At 32.5% G+C, this 14,472-nt stretch overlaps 2 protein-coding genes across 2 annotated transcripts; both read right to left on the reverse strand.

The window, feature by feature from the left end:
• Nucleotides 1-321: 321 nt before the first annotated feature.
• Nucleotides 322-755, reverse strand: LOC133795630 (uncharacterized). Its single transcript, XM_062233084.1, has 2 exons — nucleotides 600-755; nucleotides 322-501 (listed from the first exon to the last, which is right to left on the reverse strand). Exons 1-2 carry the CDS (start codon nucleotides 753-755, stop codon nucleotides 322-324), a joined length of 336 nt encoding a protein of 111 aa, XP_062089068.1.
• A 6,981-nt stretch (nucleotides 756-7,736) lies between these two features.
• On the reverse strand, nucleotides 7,737-11,054 carry LOC133797799 (serine/threonine-protein kinase D6PKL1). The gene is made up of 2 exons (XM_062235850.1): nucleotides 10,375-11,054; nucleotides 7,737-9,394 (listed from the first exon to the last, which is right to left on the reverse strand). The coding sequence occupies exons 1-2, from the start codon at nucleotides 10,959-10,961 to the stop codon at nucleotides 8,578-8,580; spliced, it is 1,404 nt and encodes a 467-aa protein (XP_062091834.1). The 5' UTR covers nucleotides 10,962-11,054; the 3' UTR covers nucleotides 7,737-8,577.
• Between the last annotated feature and the right edge of the window lie 3,418 nt (nucleotides 11,055-14,472).

Here is a 14,472-nt window from a genome sequence, read left to right on the forward strand (position 1 = left end):
AAGTTTTTAGTTCAATATTTGAAACTTTTATTTACTATCAACATTTATTTATGTTCCACACCAAAATCAGCCACCATTTAAGCTATATAACGACGTATTCAATAATTTCACAACACCAAAACCAAGAGTAAATTAGAACACCAAAACTGATACTAAAATTTCATTCATTAAACACATAGACATCTTGGATAGTAAAAAAAACTAAACTGAATTTACATTCCATAACAACAAGTTTCAAAGTTAGACCCTCCCCACTAACAAACACAAAACACCAGAAAAAATTGCAAGAAAAAAACAAAGACCTAATTTCACATATTTCATTCACTTAAAATAATTTCCAACTTCTTCATCTCTTTTATCAATGATTCCCTGCAGTTCCTTATGATTGCCCTCAATCTCATCTAGCCTTCTAAACAACCCTCCTACATCATTCCTGAATCTTGGAATGTTTGTAGGGGGGTCTATCCATCTTAAAAATCCACATCCATCGTTCACATTTCTCTGTTAAAAAATAACATAAATTAGATAAGATTAATAACCAAAAGTAGAAGATCTTAAGCCCATCAAAGAAGAAAAAACAAACAAATACAACAACCAACCTTGTATCTTGGGCAGCCATAAAATCTTCTACCTGCATTATCTATTGTCCAAGAAGTGCGTTGTACAGCCTCAAACCCACAATCACAAGATGGTCCACTCCATTCCAAAATTTCTTCACACCTTCTACTATTGATAGAATTACTAGAATGAGACATTTATGTTGAAATACTTTCTTCCACAACTGTAGCAAGCCACTGGAGGTTGCAAAGAATTGTGAAGAAGAAGAGATGTAAACCCACGGTTTATAAGGAAGACCATAAATGAATATATAGATAAATAATTTATTTACTTTTTGTGTTTTTCTATTTAATGGTATAAAATTTTCTTTCATTATTTAAACAAACTCAAACTTGTATTGCCACATCAGTACTAAACGGGAAATTTGAATGGAACTTAACAGGATACCATATTTCAATGAAGTTCATAATCTGAGGGGGATTTTAAACATTAAAAATAATTTAGGGGGCAATATCTGAAGAGGTAATAGTTGAAGGGGGGGGGGGGGGGGGGGGTTGCTATTTATTCTAAAATTAACTTACAAGATAACGACAATGGTGGAGATTGAACCAATTGCAATAAAAAATAGTAGAGACATTGTTAGTTTATTTACATGGCAATTGCAAGATAACGACAATGATCGCAACATTCTTGTACATGTTGAGAATTTATCATTGATAAGATTCCATGTGCTCACGATGTCGCTGTGGCAATGTATCGTGGAGTAGATGTATATAGTCTATGCTCAAAATACACGACTAAATTTTGGAGGATGGCTTATACAGAATCTATTTACCCTTTACCACCTGAAATAGAACGACATCTTCCAAAAGAGGTTAAGTCTCAAGTTGTTATCAAATCAATGAAGTTAATTCCCCCAGGGAGACTAAAGAATAAACGAATTCCTTCGAGATGAGAGTTTCCAAAGGAGAGGACTAATTCTGCACCTGAATCGTCATCAAAGAAAGTAAAGGGTAAGGTTTCTGATGTTGATGGGGAAAAAAAGCAACGAAAGTGTTCTAATTGTGGATGTTACGGACACAACAAAACCACATGCAAGACATTATTATCTTTTGATTTATTTTGGACTTGATTTGATATATAATGTTTTAACTAGGTTGTCTAAATATTGAAACTGGTTGTTGATAGTTTTAGACTGCATATCAAAAATTTTAACTGGTGGTCGAAAATTTTAGACAGATTGTCAAAACATAACACAACATGTCAAAATATACAAACAGGTGGTCAAAAATTTTAGATAGGTTGTTGAATTATAAGACAACATGTCGATATATATATACAGGTGGTCGAAACTCATGACTAATTTTAAAAAAAGTATAATTAAGATCCAATTCTACATGATAAATTGTTGTTCTAATACTATGAAGACAATCGTCATATCAGTACCTCAATAGCATATATACCACCCAATCATTGATCATCATAGTAGCTTGATTGAAATATGTACCACTCAATCTATAATCATCATAATCTCATAAAGATTAAGTTTTGTTTAACTTTATAAAATGTTAATTGGGATATTATAATTAATATATATCGTTATATAGTTATTGGAGCCTTTTTGTACATTTCAAACTTTTTGGACAACCTGTGAAAATGTTTAGACATGCTGTCGAAATTTGAGACAAGTTGTCAAAACTCACGACTAATTGTCAAAAAGGTATAATTAAGAATTAATTCTACATGATAAAGTGTTGTTCTAATACTATGAAGATAATCATCATAATAGTACCTCAATAGGATACCTACCACCCAATTCTTGATCATCATAGTAGTTTGATTGAAATATGTACCACTCAATCTGTAATCATCATAATCTCATAAAGATTAAGTTTTGTTTAACTTTATAAAATGTTAATTAGGATATTATAATTAATATATATATATATCGTTATATAGCTATTGGAGCCTTTTTGTACATTTCAAACCTTTTGGACAATCTGTGAAAATGTTTAGACATGCTGTCGAAATTTGAGAGTACCTGTCAAAATGTTTAAACAAGTTGTCGAAACTCACGACTAATTGTCAAAAAACTATAATTAAGATCCAATTCTACATGATAAAGTGTTGTTCTAATACTATAAAGATAATCATCATATTAGTACCTCAATAGAATATCTACCACTCAATCATTGATCATCATAGTAGTTTGATAAAGATTAGAATCCATTAGAACCATTGATCATCATAGTTGATTGAATGAAATATTTAACACGCATTAAGATTAAGTTTTGTTTAAGTTTATAAAATGTTAATTAAGATATATGTTGTTTTATTGTGTTATTAGAGCCATTTTGGACATTTCAGACAATTTGTCGAAATTTCAAACAGCCTGTCGAAAGTTTTAGATAGGTTGTTGAAATTTCAGACGACGTGTCAAATGTTTTAGACGAGCTGTCGAAATTTTTAGACAGGTTGTCAATATTTGAGACTAGCTGTCGATATTTCAAACGGGTTTGGTTTTGGGATTGAGTTTGCTTAGGAGCAAAAAGGTCTTTTTGGATTTGGGACTGAGTCAAGATGGGGCTTTGGGCTAAACATTCTAGCAGATTCACGTTCATCCCCTCTCACTCTCACTTTTATTCACTCTAAAGAACACACTTAAGAAAATTCTTGAAGGTCTTTTGAAGTTAGTGGAATTTCTTGAGAGAATGTGGGATTTGTTGATGTTAGGAGCTGCTCATGACACTCAATCATCTTATAGTTCGACGAGTTATTATTAACTTTGAGATTTTGTATCATTTTCGACATACAATCTAAAATTTAGAATACTTGTATCAATATTTCGATGGGTTGTCTGAAATTTTGATTGTTTGTCTAATAATTTCGACTGTCGCTCTAAAATTCTGAAAATGTCCAAAAAAAAAGGAATAATAATTAAAGCTAAAAAAGTGCATATCGTCATTATTGGATTATAAATAATATTTTTCAAATAAAATTTTGTTAACCAACCATCACTTAATGATTAAGGATTGAGTGGTGGATATCCTAGTAAAACTACTAAGAAATGTCATGATATAAATTCAACCATCCAAAGTAGTAGGTTTGACTATTTTAGGATTATTTTGAAGCATTAAAATCACATATATACAAAATAATATTGCATTGAACCGTAGAGCATTAGATGAAAAATACAAATCTTTACTTTGGGACATTCATTGCATAATTTGCATTAATTTTAGACCACATGTGCACTTACGTGCACTTAACCAAGGAAAGAAATGTTTTTCAGTAATGAAATTGGATATGAGTAAGACATATGATCGAGTTGAATGATCTTTCTTAGAGATGGTCATGCTCAAACTTGGTTTTGCCACACCTTGGGTTAATTTGTTGATGAATTGTGTTTGTTTTGTTCCCTATTCATTTAATATTAATAATGAGGTCATGCATGTGTGCTTTCATCTTCAACTCTTTCTTATCTACAAAATATTGACTAACACAAAAAACCTCTTTAACAATACTTGTTGCATTTGAGCTTGGTATACTACTAACATGACTTGATTCATTACAATGATCATCATGACATACATGAGGAAGTGGACCATGGTTTTCTTCAACAATGTAAGGTGCAGAACTAGAATCAGGAACATTACATATGTATGTACCATCAAAGTAATCATCAAAATTTCTATTTTCATGACATGGGACATTCAAATTTACCTCAACAAGACCATCATCAATATTGTTTCTTTCCCCCTCTTCAACATCACTGTATTTGTCATCATCATCATCATCATCATCATCTTCTTCTTCTAAACCAACATCATTATCATCGTTTAAACCAACATCATCAAAACCATCATCACTAGAAAGAAAGGTCTGCAATAAAATTAACATTTGTAGTAGAATCAATATCAATAACAAGTTTATCCTTAGTGAGTGCATTTTCCATCTTCTTTATCAAACCCACGCATAATGGAATCAGATCACGCTCTTGCCATGTAAAGAAACTAACAACGTCTCTACTATTCTTTATTGCAATCAGTTCAATTTCCACCATCGTCGTTACCTTGTAAGTTAATTCTATATCGAAGACGTTGCGGTCGATTTTTGTAACTTCATAAATATGTTCAACTAACTCCTCAAAAGTGAGGTTAGTTTGTACCAAACTTGATTTTGATCGTGAGCCATTTGAAACTCATTTCTATAAGTCTTCATTCTTTTTCCATAATCCATCACATAATATTATTACAATATTTTTTAATGACATCTTAATAAAAAATACGACAAACAAACAAATAGAAATTATTGGTATTAATTAAATTAAAATATTATATAAGAAAATTAAAATTTGAAAATTCAACGCCTTGTCTGAAAATTCGACAGTTTGTCTAAAAATTCGATAAATGGTCGAAATAAATGACATGTTGTTTGAAAATTCGACATGTGGTCTAAAATTTAGACGGGTGGTCGAAAATATATTACGACTAGTCTGAAATTTAGACAGCTAGTCTGAAATATCAGACAACCTGTCGAAAAATTAGACAGGTTGTCGAAAAATTCTGGATTTCTCTATCCCCGAAAATGGCCGAAACCACCATTAAAATTTTCAAATTTTCAAGCTTTAAGCTCCATAAAACTCCGGAAATAATCTCAATTCCTTACTAATACTTTCAATCTACTAAAAAAATCATTTTACACTTTTAATCTATAAAAACAACATCAAATCTTATTTTTAATAAAAACTCATATAAACTAACCTTGTTGGCCAGATTTGTGAAGAGGCATGGTGGCGATTGTGAAGGGTAGTGGTCCCCGGAGACTATCCTAGGTGGTGGTGGTGGTGGCGGCAGCGGGATGGGGGAGGGTGGTTGTGGGTGGGTGGGAAAGATGAGTGAGGAAGAAGAAGATAGTTTTAGGGGTTTTTTTTGTTTTAATTTAATATTATATTATTCGAAGGGCAAAAAGGGTAATAACAAAGTTTCATTAATAAAAGAGGTCATTTAACTAAAAACTATATAAAGTAGGCCATAGTGCAAAATGCATCATCAAAATAGGTCATTTCCACCAATTTCTCATAATCTTATGAAATGCATAATATAAAGTATATATGACTATTTACACATCATGTTGTTTTTCAAACTTTATTTACAAAAATCACCTAGGAAATTTTACTTACAAACATACCCTTGCCATATCATCAAAATATACCTAAATTCAAAATAATACTACCTAAAACTGTAAAATGGAGAATTTCAATAGCTCGGCATGAAAAAAGAGGCACAAATCTCACTACCCGAATTTTAATAGTTTTTCTAGGTTTTCAAAAGTAATATTTTGGTTTTTGATTATGTTATATCATAAGGGTAATGATCCATCATAAGATATCAATTGTTTACCTTATCATAAAAAGCTTCATTTTTAGTTCATATTATTTCATATACATTTTAGTTATCTCCAAAACCTACTTGTAGAAAATTTATTATGTTAAGATATTGATTAGTTACCTTTGAAAACATGACTTCATTTTTAGGTTATATTATCGTATATTATTATTTAAGATACTTTTACGTTATTCAAAACCTATTTGTAGAAAATTAGTTATCTTAAGATACTAATTAGTTACCTTTAAAAATATGAGTTTATTTTCAAGATGTATTATGTTATTTAAAGGACCAAAATGTGTATTTTTAGTTATAATTCAAAAGTTACTTCTAAGTTTCTTTTCTGTTTGGTTAATAAAAAAAATTATTGTTACTCATATGTAAATTACATGAATGACCAAAAAAATATATTAAAACTTTTCATTCCAAAGTTACTATGTAGTATGTTAAAGTAAATTTTGCTTATAAGTCATATGGTAACTTGTTATACTAAAAATGACTTATCATTATCTTAAAATAACAAATTTTCTATAAATAAGTTTTGGAGGTAACCAAAATGTATATAAAAATAATATGGTTTAAAAAGGAAGTTTTTTATGAAAAAGTAACTAATTAGTATTTTATTGGCATCGTAAGTAACTAAAATATTACTTTTTGTAAACCTAAAAAAAAAATCAGAATTCCTTGAACTTTTCTATTTCAAATATATTATTTTTTAAATCTAGTATTTTTTTTTAAGACATGACAATGCATTTTTAAAAATAAAATCTTATAACTTATTTTTATAATTATTTTATGTTAATCGTATATAAAAAAAAAAATCCCTATAAAGTCAAATATGGTCATTTGGCTACAAAGCCCAAAGTAGATACCAGTTAGTTAAGAATTGAGCAAGGGAGGGCTTTTTAGCTTAGCTCAACTCAAGTACTCAACTCAACTGAAGTCTCAACACAAAGAAATTTGAGAAGATTTGGTTAGAATAAAACATTATCCTAATCGGAAATGTGGTAGGAATGAAAGAGTGGTGAGGAGAAGTGACAACAAATGGGGTTGGTTAGTTTGAACTTAAGCTTTCAGTGTCTTGTCTTGTAGCATTCTGTTAGTGTTCACTTTGGTTCGTTTGTCTGCTGTTTGTGTCGATTGAATGTTCCAATGTTCGTGTCTACTTCTGACTTCTCAAACCCTCACTCTCTCTTTGGTCGTTTTCCTTTGTATTATCACCTATTATTATTTTCTTTTTCTGCTTTTTGTGTACCAACTTTTCCCGGACAAAAGAAAAATAAAAATCTTTGCTACTTGTAGCTCGAGATAATGTTCGAAATTCAAAATATTCATAAAAATAAAATAAAATAAACTTCATCGCTATAAACCAGAGTTATCATAAATCTCGCGAAACTAACTAGCCTAGTTCTAGTTTTAGTTTGTTGCTCCTAGATTTGGCAACTCCGATTCTTAACTAGCAAATAAAGAAGGAAATAAATAAACAAGAGTGCTCCTTAGTATAAAGTTATAAAAAGTCGAGGCCAAAACAAAAAAGCAGCATAAAGCATCAAGTAACATAAATTTCGATGAAATACAGGACATCTCGTGACTCACATGAGGCATGAAACCTTTGTGCTCGTTCTTAATTTACTTGGAAACCATGCTATAAATTCTTACTAGATTATTTTAGAAACCACCAATTAGAACGTGATGAAGTTTTTAGCAAATTATTGTGTACATGATTAAATTGTACAATGCTAAATAAATAGAAAGTTGATTGTACCACCAAAATTATTTGAAGACCATATAAGAAAATGCCAAACACAAAAGAGAACACTTTAGTACATTGTAGCTACAAGTGATAGGTACAAGTCCACAAAAAAGATTGAGACAAAAGAATTTTATTCTGTTTAGCTCGTTTTATCTCGGCGTACGTAGTCTCTCAAGCAAAAACAATTGCATGTGAGTGGGGGCATGAATCTAGATTTAGAAGATTCAACAACTAATCTCAATTCCAGCCTGATAATTTGGGTCAACAACCGAGGCCACGCCCTTTTCCTTTCCATGTGGATTGCCGGCTTCGGACCACGCTACTACAGTTGTTAGCTAGCCATACCCAAACTACTCATAAGTTTAACTAACCCTTCTTTCTTCTCCTCTCATATTTTCCCAGTTAACAAATAATAATAAACTATACAAATCAATAATTTCAATAATAAGACAAGACTAATATGATATCTTTTCTCCTCCATGCTCCTCGCTCCTCCCAATAATTGTGTTCCACATCAATAAAATTTAATCAAAGAGTGCCGAACACTCGAACCAATATTATTTCCCCTTCTCTAACTTGGAAACCCAATGCTCTCTCTCTTCAAAAACGGTGCTCTTCTCAAGTTGCGAGATCGAAAGGAAATCCCGGACTCAAATAATCTAAACAAATCAGCAACATTGCTAATTGTAAACTATCATTTTAGTAAAGATTAGCAACGTTGTTAATTTGTTTATTAGAATAAACATGGTTGGTTTAATTTGTCTCATCATATCAATTGTGGCGGTGGTGGTGTGTAAGAGAATATACATACATAATCACAAACTAATTGTATTAGTGAACCTTCTTCTCCTCCTCCTCATCATCTTTGTCAAACGTTGACTAGTAATACTCTACAGAATTATCTTTATCTGTGGGTTCGTCGACAGGGACAAAATCCGAGTACTTAACAGGGCGAGGGACGTAAGGAGGTGACGTACATCTCAACAAAGCCCAATTGACCCCATGAAAGAAGGGGTGGTGCTTAATAGCCGTAGCCCCCATGGTAGACCCCATTCTCCTCGTAGGCTCTTTCACCAAGAGCTGCGTAATCAAGTCCTTCGCTGGGCCTGGTATTGTCGGCTCCTTAGGGAACTCCAAGGCTCGAGCCACGATGTTAGCCAAGGTTAACTCATGGTCGAAACCCTTAAACGGCGTCACCCCATAAAACAGCTCGAAGATAAAGATCCCAAGTGTCCACCAGTCGACGGCGCTGCCGTGTCCTTCGCCGGACACTATCTCCGGCGCCAGGTACTCGTGGGTCCCGACGAACGACATCGACCGGACGTCCATCGGCTCGGCCATGATCTCCGGCGGCCCGCCATTGCCCAGTTTCTTTTTCCGCCTGCGTTTCGGCCGGAAGCACGAAACAGCGGGGACGATGCAGCTGGGGAGAATGCAAGATGACGTCGCGAATGGTGGTTGGTCCATGGCGTAATCTCCGGAGGATTGGAGGGTGACCGGAGGAGGGTCGCGGTGGTGGTCGGTGACGAGCTGGGGAGTTGACGTGGAGTTATCGTTTTTTAAGGAGAGATCGAAATCAGTGAGCATGATGTGACCGTCGGATCGTACTAGCACGTTTTCGGGTTTGAGATCTCGGTATATTATTCCCATGATGTGGAGATATTCCAGTGCAACCACCACTTCGGAAGCGTAAAACCTTCCACCAATCAAAAATCAAAGAATTCAATTAAGTAAAATAAATTTCACTTAAATGTCATTAAAGGAGCGTTTCCAACTAAAAAAATAAATAAAAAAGTGGAACCATTTTGGATTGAAATATATTAATAGAGAGGTGGATCCCACTGCGAGTTTAGTTGGCCCAATCAGAAAGAGCCTAAGTAATGGGAATTAATTTTAGTTACTTACTTTAGCCAAAGAAATAATTAAATTTAGTAATAAAAAGAATGAAAGTGCATCGGGCCACCGTGTTGAAATGCACATAATCACGTAAAGGGGCAGCTGGGTTTTTTTTTTTTTTTTTTGGTAATGTACGTAAAAATCAATTATGACAGATTTTAAAATTAGAATAGGCAAAAAAACCCAAGAATCCCGCAAAAGAAAATTGTCTACGTAAAAATTAAATATATCATTCCCTGTATAATAATCACAATTAGTTTTGACTTCGTATTCATGTGATTCTTTCCTTCTAGAAAATAAAATTTCATTTGCAGGAGATAAAAACTTTAATTACATTGACTAATTTGACGCTAAAATATGAATTCATGTATATAATAAAATTCCAGTGCACGTGAGACCCACCAAAAGCAATGTGGGCTCGCAATCAAATACGGTCTATATCACTAATTAATCCCGGTGACCCCATAAACCAAACTATAAGGATATATACTACACATCACATACTATAAATATATTCCGATTTTAAAAAAAAACATATCATAAATATATATTCCAACATGCATAAATCAATCACCAATAATGCATTTTAAAAATCAATAATAATATAAGTTGGAGTGTATAGTGCTAATATTTAACTTCGCTATCTAATTATTAATTAACTAATGATTTTTTTGGTCTAAATTTGGAATAGTGGCAATGCTTGTTCCATGAATCAGACAGTCAGAACTTAAACAGTAAGAAACTTTATAGACAAAAGAAAAAGGAGTAAATTGTACGAACCGGACGGCGGCTTCGCTGAAGCGTTTCTCCGGTTGACGCTGGCGGAGGACGTGGAGGTCGCCGCCGGGACAAAACTCCGTGAGAAGGCAAGACCACCGGACGGAGTCGAGCGTGGCGTAGAGCGTCGGGAGAAAAGGATGGTCCAACATTTCCAGTATTTCCCTTTCTACCCTCGCGCGGCTCTCCTTGTTACGGCTCGCAAGCTCCTTTTTGTCCATTACCTTGGCTGCGAACATGGAACCGTTCCCGCCTTTAAGCTCCACCAGGTACACGCTCCCGATGTCGCCGCTCCCCAGCCTGTGCACGAATCGGAGATCACCGAGTCCGAGATCTTCGCCTCCGCCAACGACGCCGACTACGTCGCCGGATTTTCTCCTCATGCGCTGGATCGCCTCCCACCGAGGATCGGATGACGGCGCGTGCGGCTTAATCGAAGACGATAAGAAGCTCGAAGACGTCGTCCGAGTAGTCGTTTCGGAGCCGGAGCTCGTGCTCCGCTTCGTTGTGACGGCGGTGGTAGCCGTCGTCGTTGAGTTGAAGCTCAGGCTGTCCAAGTCGTCGGCGAGATCGTCGACGCTCGGCTCCATTGTGGCCACGGCGAGGTTCGAACAGTGTGGATCCAGTAGAGTAGAGAGAGAGAGTAAGTAGAAGAAGAAGTTGAAGAAGGAAAGACTTGAGAGTGGGAAAACAGAGAACGAGAAAGAAGAGGTTTAAAAAGGGTAGGGGGAGAGCCAGTATGGGCCGGCAAAATTCAAAGATGGGCCACTTGGATGGTTTTTATTTGCTTTGGGCCCACGATGGGCCCAATAGCTGGACTCCATCTTTCTAGTCTTTGCATTCCATAATTGGCATTAAAATCTTTTTTTTTTTTATGTAATATATCTATCTATCTTTGATGTATTTTCTTCTTAGAATTTAGTATTTACAACCATTGAAATAATAATATCATTTGGGGCCAGTGGTTAAGTACTATGTATACTAGGGGTGTTCATGGTGCGGGTGGCGTGGTTTTTCTCTAATTTTTTGGACCGCACCACATATGCGATTTGAACAATTTTCTAAACTACAATCCACACTGCATAGACCTCAAACCACATCGCAAAAATGCAGTGTGGGCAATTTATACCTATCACCAAATAATTTAACAATTAAATATTATAATTAAGAAAGATTCATAATAAATCGCATCACCATAAAGTGTTTAACAAAATAATTAAATGTACAACAAGCTAATAAACTTTAAGCAAAACAATAAAAATATAACAAATAAAAAATATAATATAAAAGTAAATATTATTTTAATTAAAGAGGAATATCTTTAGATTGAAATAGAATATGTGTTAGCATCCTACGAAACATTATATTTCTTTCTAGATATTGTGTTTATTCTATATAAATATTTATGCATTAACTTTAAATATAGTAGAATTGAAAAAAAAAATAATATAAAAAATTAATATATATAATGATGCAGTGTGGTGTAGTTTGAACTGCATTTATAAAATTTAAAACCGCACCACACCGCGCGGTTTGGCAAAAATACAAACCACAACCGCACCGCAAAAGGTTCTAAATCGCAAATTACAATGCGGTGTGGGTGATGTTATGAACACCCCTAACGTATACACCACACTATCTTTTATTTTTAATTTTTATTATTGTCGCATAGTAAATATATAAAAAAATTATACTAGATATTATAAGACATATATCTATGCATAAAGATAGCATTGTTGATTGTGGTTTCCTTTCTTTCAAGCATAACAATTCTTTTGAATTATAAGCAAGTTGATCATGATATGATATCTTTGTTATCTTTTGAATGTCTTTAAGCCTAAAGTTTATATAAATAATTATGAAATAATTTATAGTATGTTACATATTCCTAATGAGATTTTCTTTTAATTTTGTTTTGGTTGTTACCATATTCTTGAGATCACATAATATTAGTACTCATCCAATCACATATCCAAGTAAAAATAAAAATAGTAGGCCAAGTTTTTTTTTCATTTAATAAGTTGTTGGGTTCATTGAAAGAAAATACTAAGTTGGGATTTCTTCAACATTACTATTGAAATTATCGATTGATGAAGTCTTGACACTTTCATATTAAATATATTTTTTAATCTTTATTAAAACTACATTAAAAGAAATAATAATTATAATAATTGATAATTTTGGCTTGTTCTTTTGTTTTGCAGTCACTTATTGTGCTTCTCCATCTCCCATCAAATCATGCAAAGTTACAATGATAACAATTATTCTCAGTGCATCAAAACTATAAACTTTGATAATCTCATTTTACCCAATGGAAGTTTTTTTTTCCTCAACCCAAAAAAGAGAAAAAAAAAAACTTGTACGATTTACAATTATCTGTGAAATAAATTAATATAGATAGACAAATATAATATAAGACAGAAAATATTAAATATGAAAATGATTCGAGTGATCTGTATTATGTACATTTCTGTTTTTTCTCTAATAATCTTAGATGGATTGAAAGTCATGGGTCATATGGGTCCTTTTACTTCTTTTTTTCCTGTCCTAACAAACAACTACTTATTTTATTATTATTATTATTTTATTTTATTCCCCTTTATTAACATTCCTCATTCTTTTATATCCTTTCAACTTTTTAGTGTTACCCACAAAAATATGTGAGAAGTGGCTTGTAGATTTCTGACAACATAAGTATACAAATGAGATGAAAAGAATATATATTATATTCTTTACTTTTACATATTTTTAGGAGTGGTTGTTTTGAGTAGTTGAATTATCTTAAAAAATGTAAAAATATATATAATTAATGTAATATTAAATTTTTGTGTACAAAAAAATTTACTTTACTTTTAAAATACATTTGAGCTTTCACGCAAATTATTAATTTTACATTTTTAAAATTTGAATCAAACATAAAAAATAATTTAGATTCTCATTCCCGCGTTTATTTACTTTATCACATTCCAAACAAAAGTAAAATACTAGAAGTCATTAGTTATTTAAATTTTAATATTTGAGAGGATACTTGAATTGTAGTAATATACTTGAGTGTTTTATTCCAATAAATGGAATGAGACATAAGTGATTAGAGAGGGTAAATTGGAGATTAGTTGAGGTGGGGAAAGTTGCTGATTTTGACTTCTAGGTCATGGAAATCTTTTGAGCTAGAATCTTATATTAATTCTAAGTAATTAACACTTAGGATTTGATTTTTTATTCTTTATAGAATAAATATGATAAGGAGTGGAAGATTGATGGTGCTGGTGGGATTTTTAGTCCACCATTGATGGAATGGCCAAAGCTTTGATTAGAGAGGTTGAAGAAAGTAAATAATGTGACTACTTTGTTTGGTGAGCAAGCTGTGAGTTGTTACTGAAAAAATTTAAAAGATATATAAATATTTATGTTATAAATATTACTAGTTTTTAGTGACTAAGATTTTGTTCATAGAGGTAACTATAACTTTAGTTCAAGACCTACCACCACATGTTGAAGCACTAAAAACAATTTGTTGGGAGTTTCATGAATTGCACATAGTAATAATAATAATTGCTTCTCTTTTTTATTTTTGTATATTTGAAAATGATCAAAATTAAGTTTTTTCAAATGTAAGATAAACATTCAAAGCCTCTCAAAACCACTTGTCAGTCCCTTATTCTATAGAATTGGTCAAACAGAAATTCATTCATAACACATATTCAAATATTATATACAATAATCATATTCATTGTACATATTTATTATTCTTAAATGTTGAATTATTTTCATTATGAATCCTTCCTGGCTTTCTGCCAACAATGCAAGTAACAATCATCAAAAGAGAGAAGAAAAAAAGAGTCATTTATCTTGTTTGAAACCTTATTACAACTTAAAAAACAACATTATTAGCATATCTAATTAAGTATTAAATAAAACTTAAAAAGGACATAATTCTCATTTCTTTAATGGGTTTTCTGGTACTTTCAAAGGCACAAATCCTCAACAGAAAAAAAAAAGATCTTTTTTATCTGTGGAAACAGAAAAGACAATGAACCAACAGAACATGCATGCCAATATGTAATCCTTTTTTTTTAAATGTATGTACATACCATATTTATT

This window comes from Humulus lupulus, chromosome 8 (genome assembly GCF_963169125.1).
Source record: "Humulus lupulus chromosome 8, drHumLupu1.1, whole genome shotgun sequence".
NCBI lineage: Eukaryota > Viridiplantae > Streptophyta > Magnoliopsida > Rosales > Cannabaceae > Humulus > Humulus lupulus.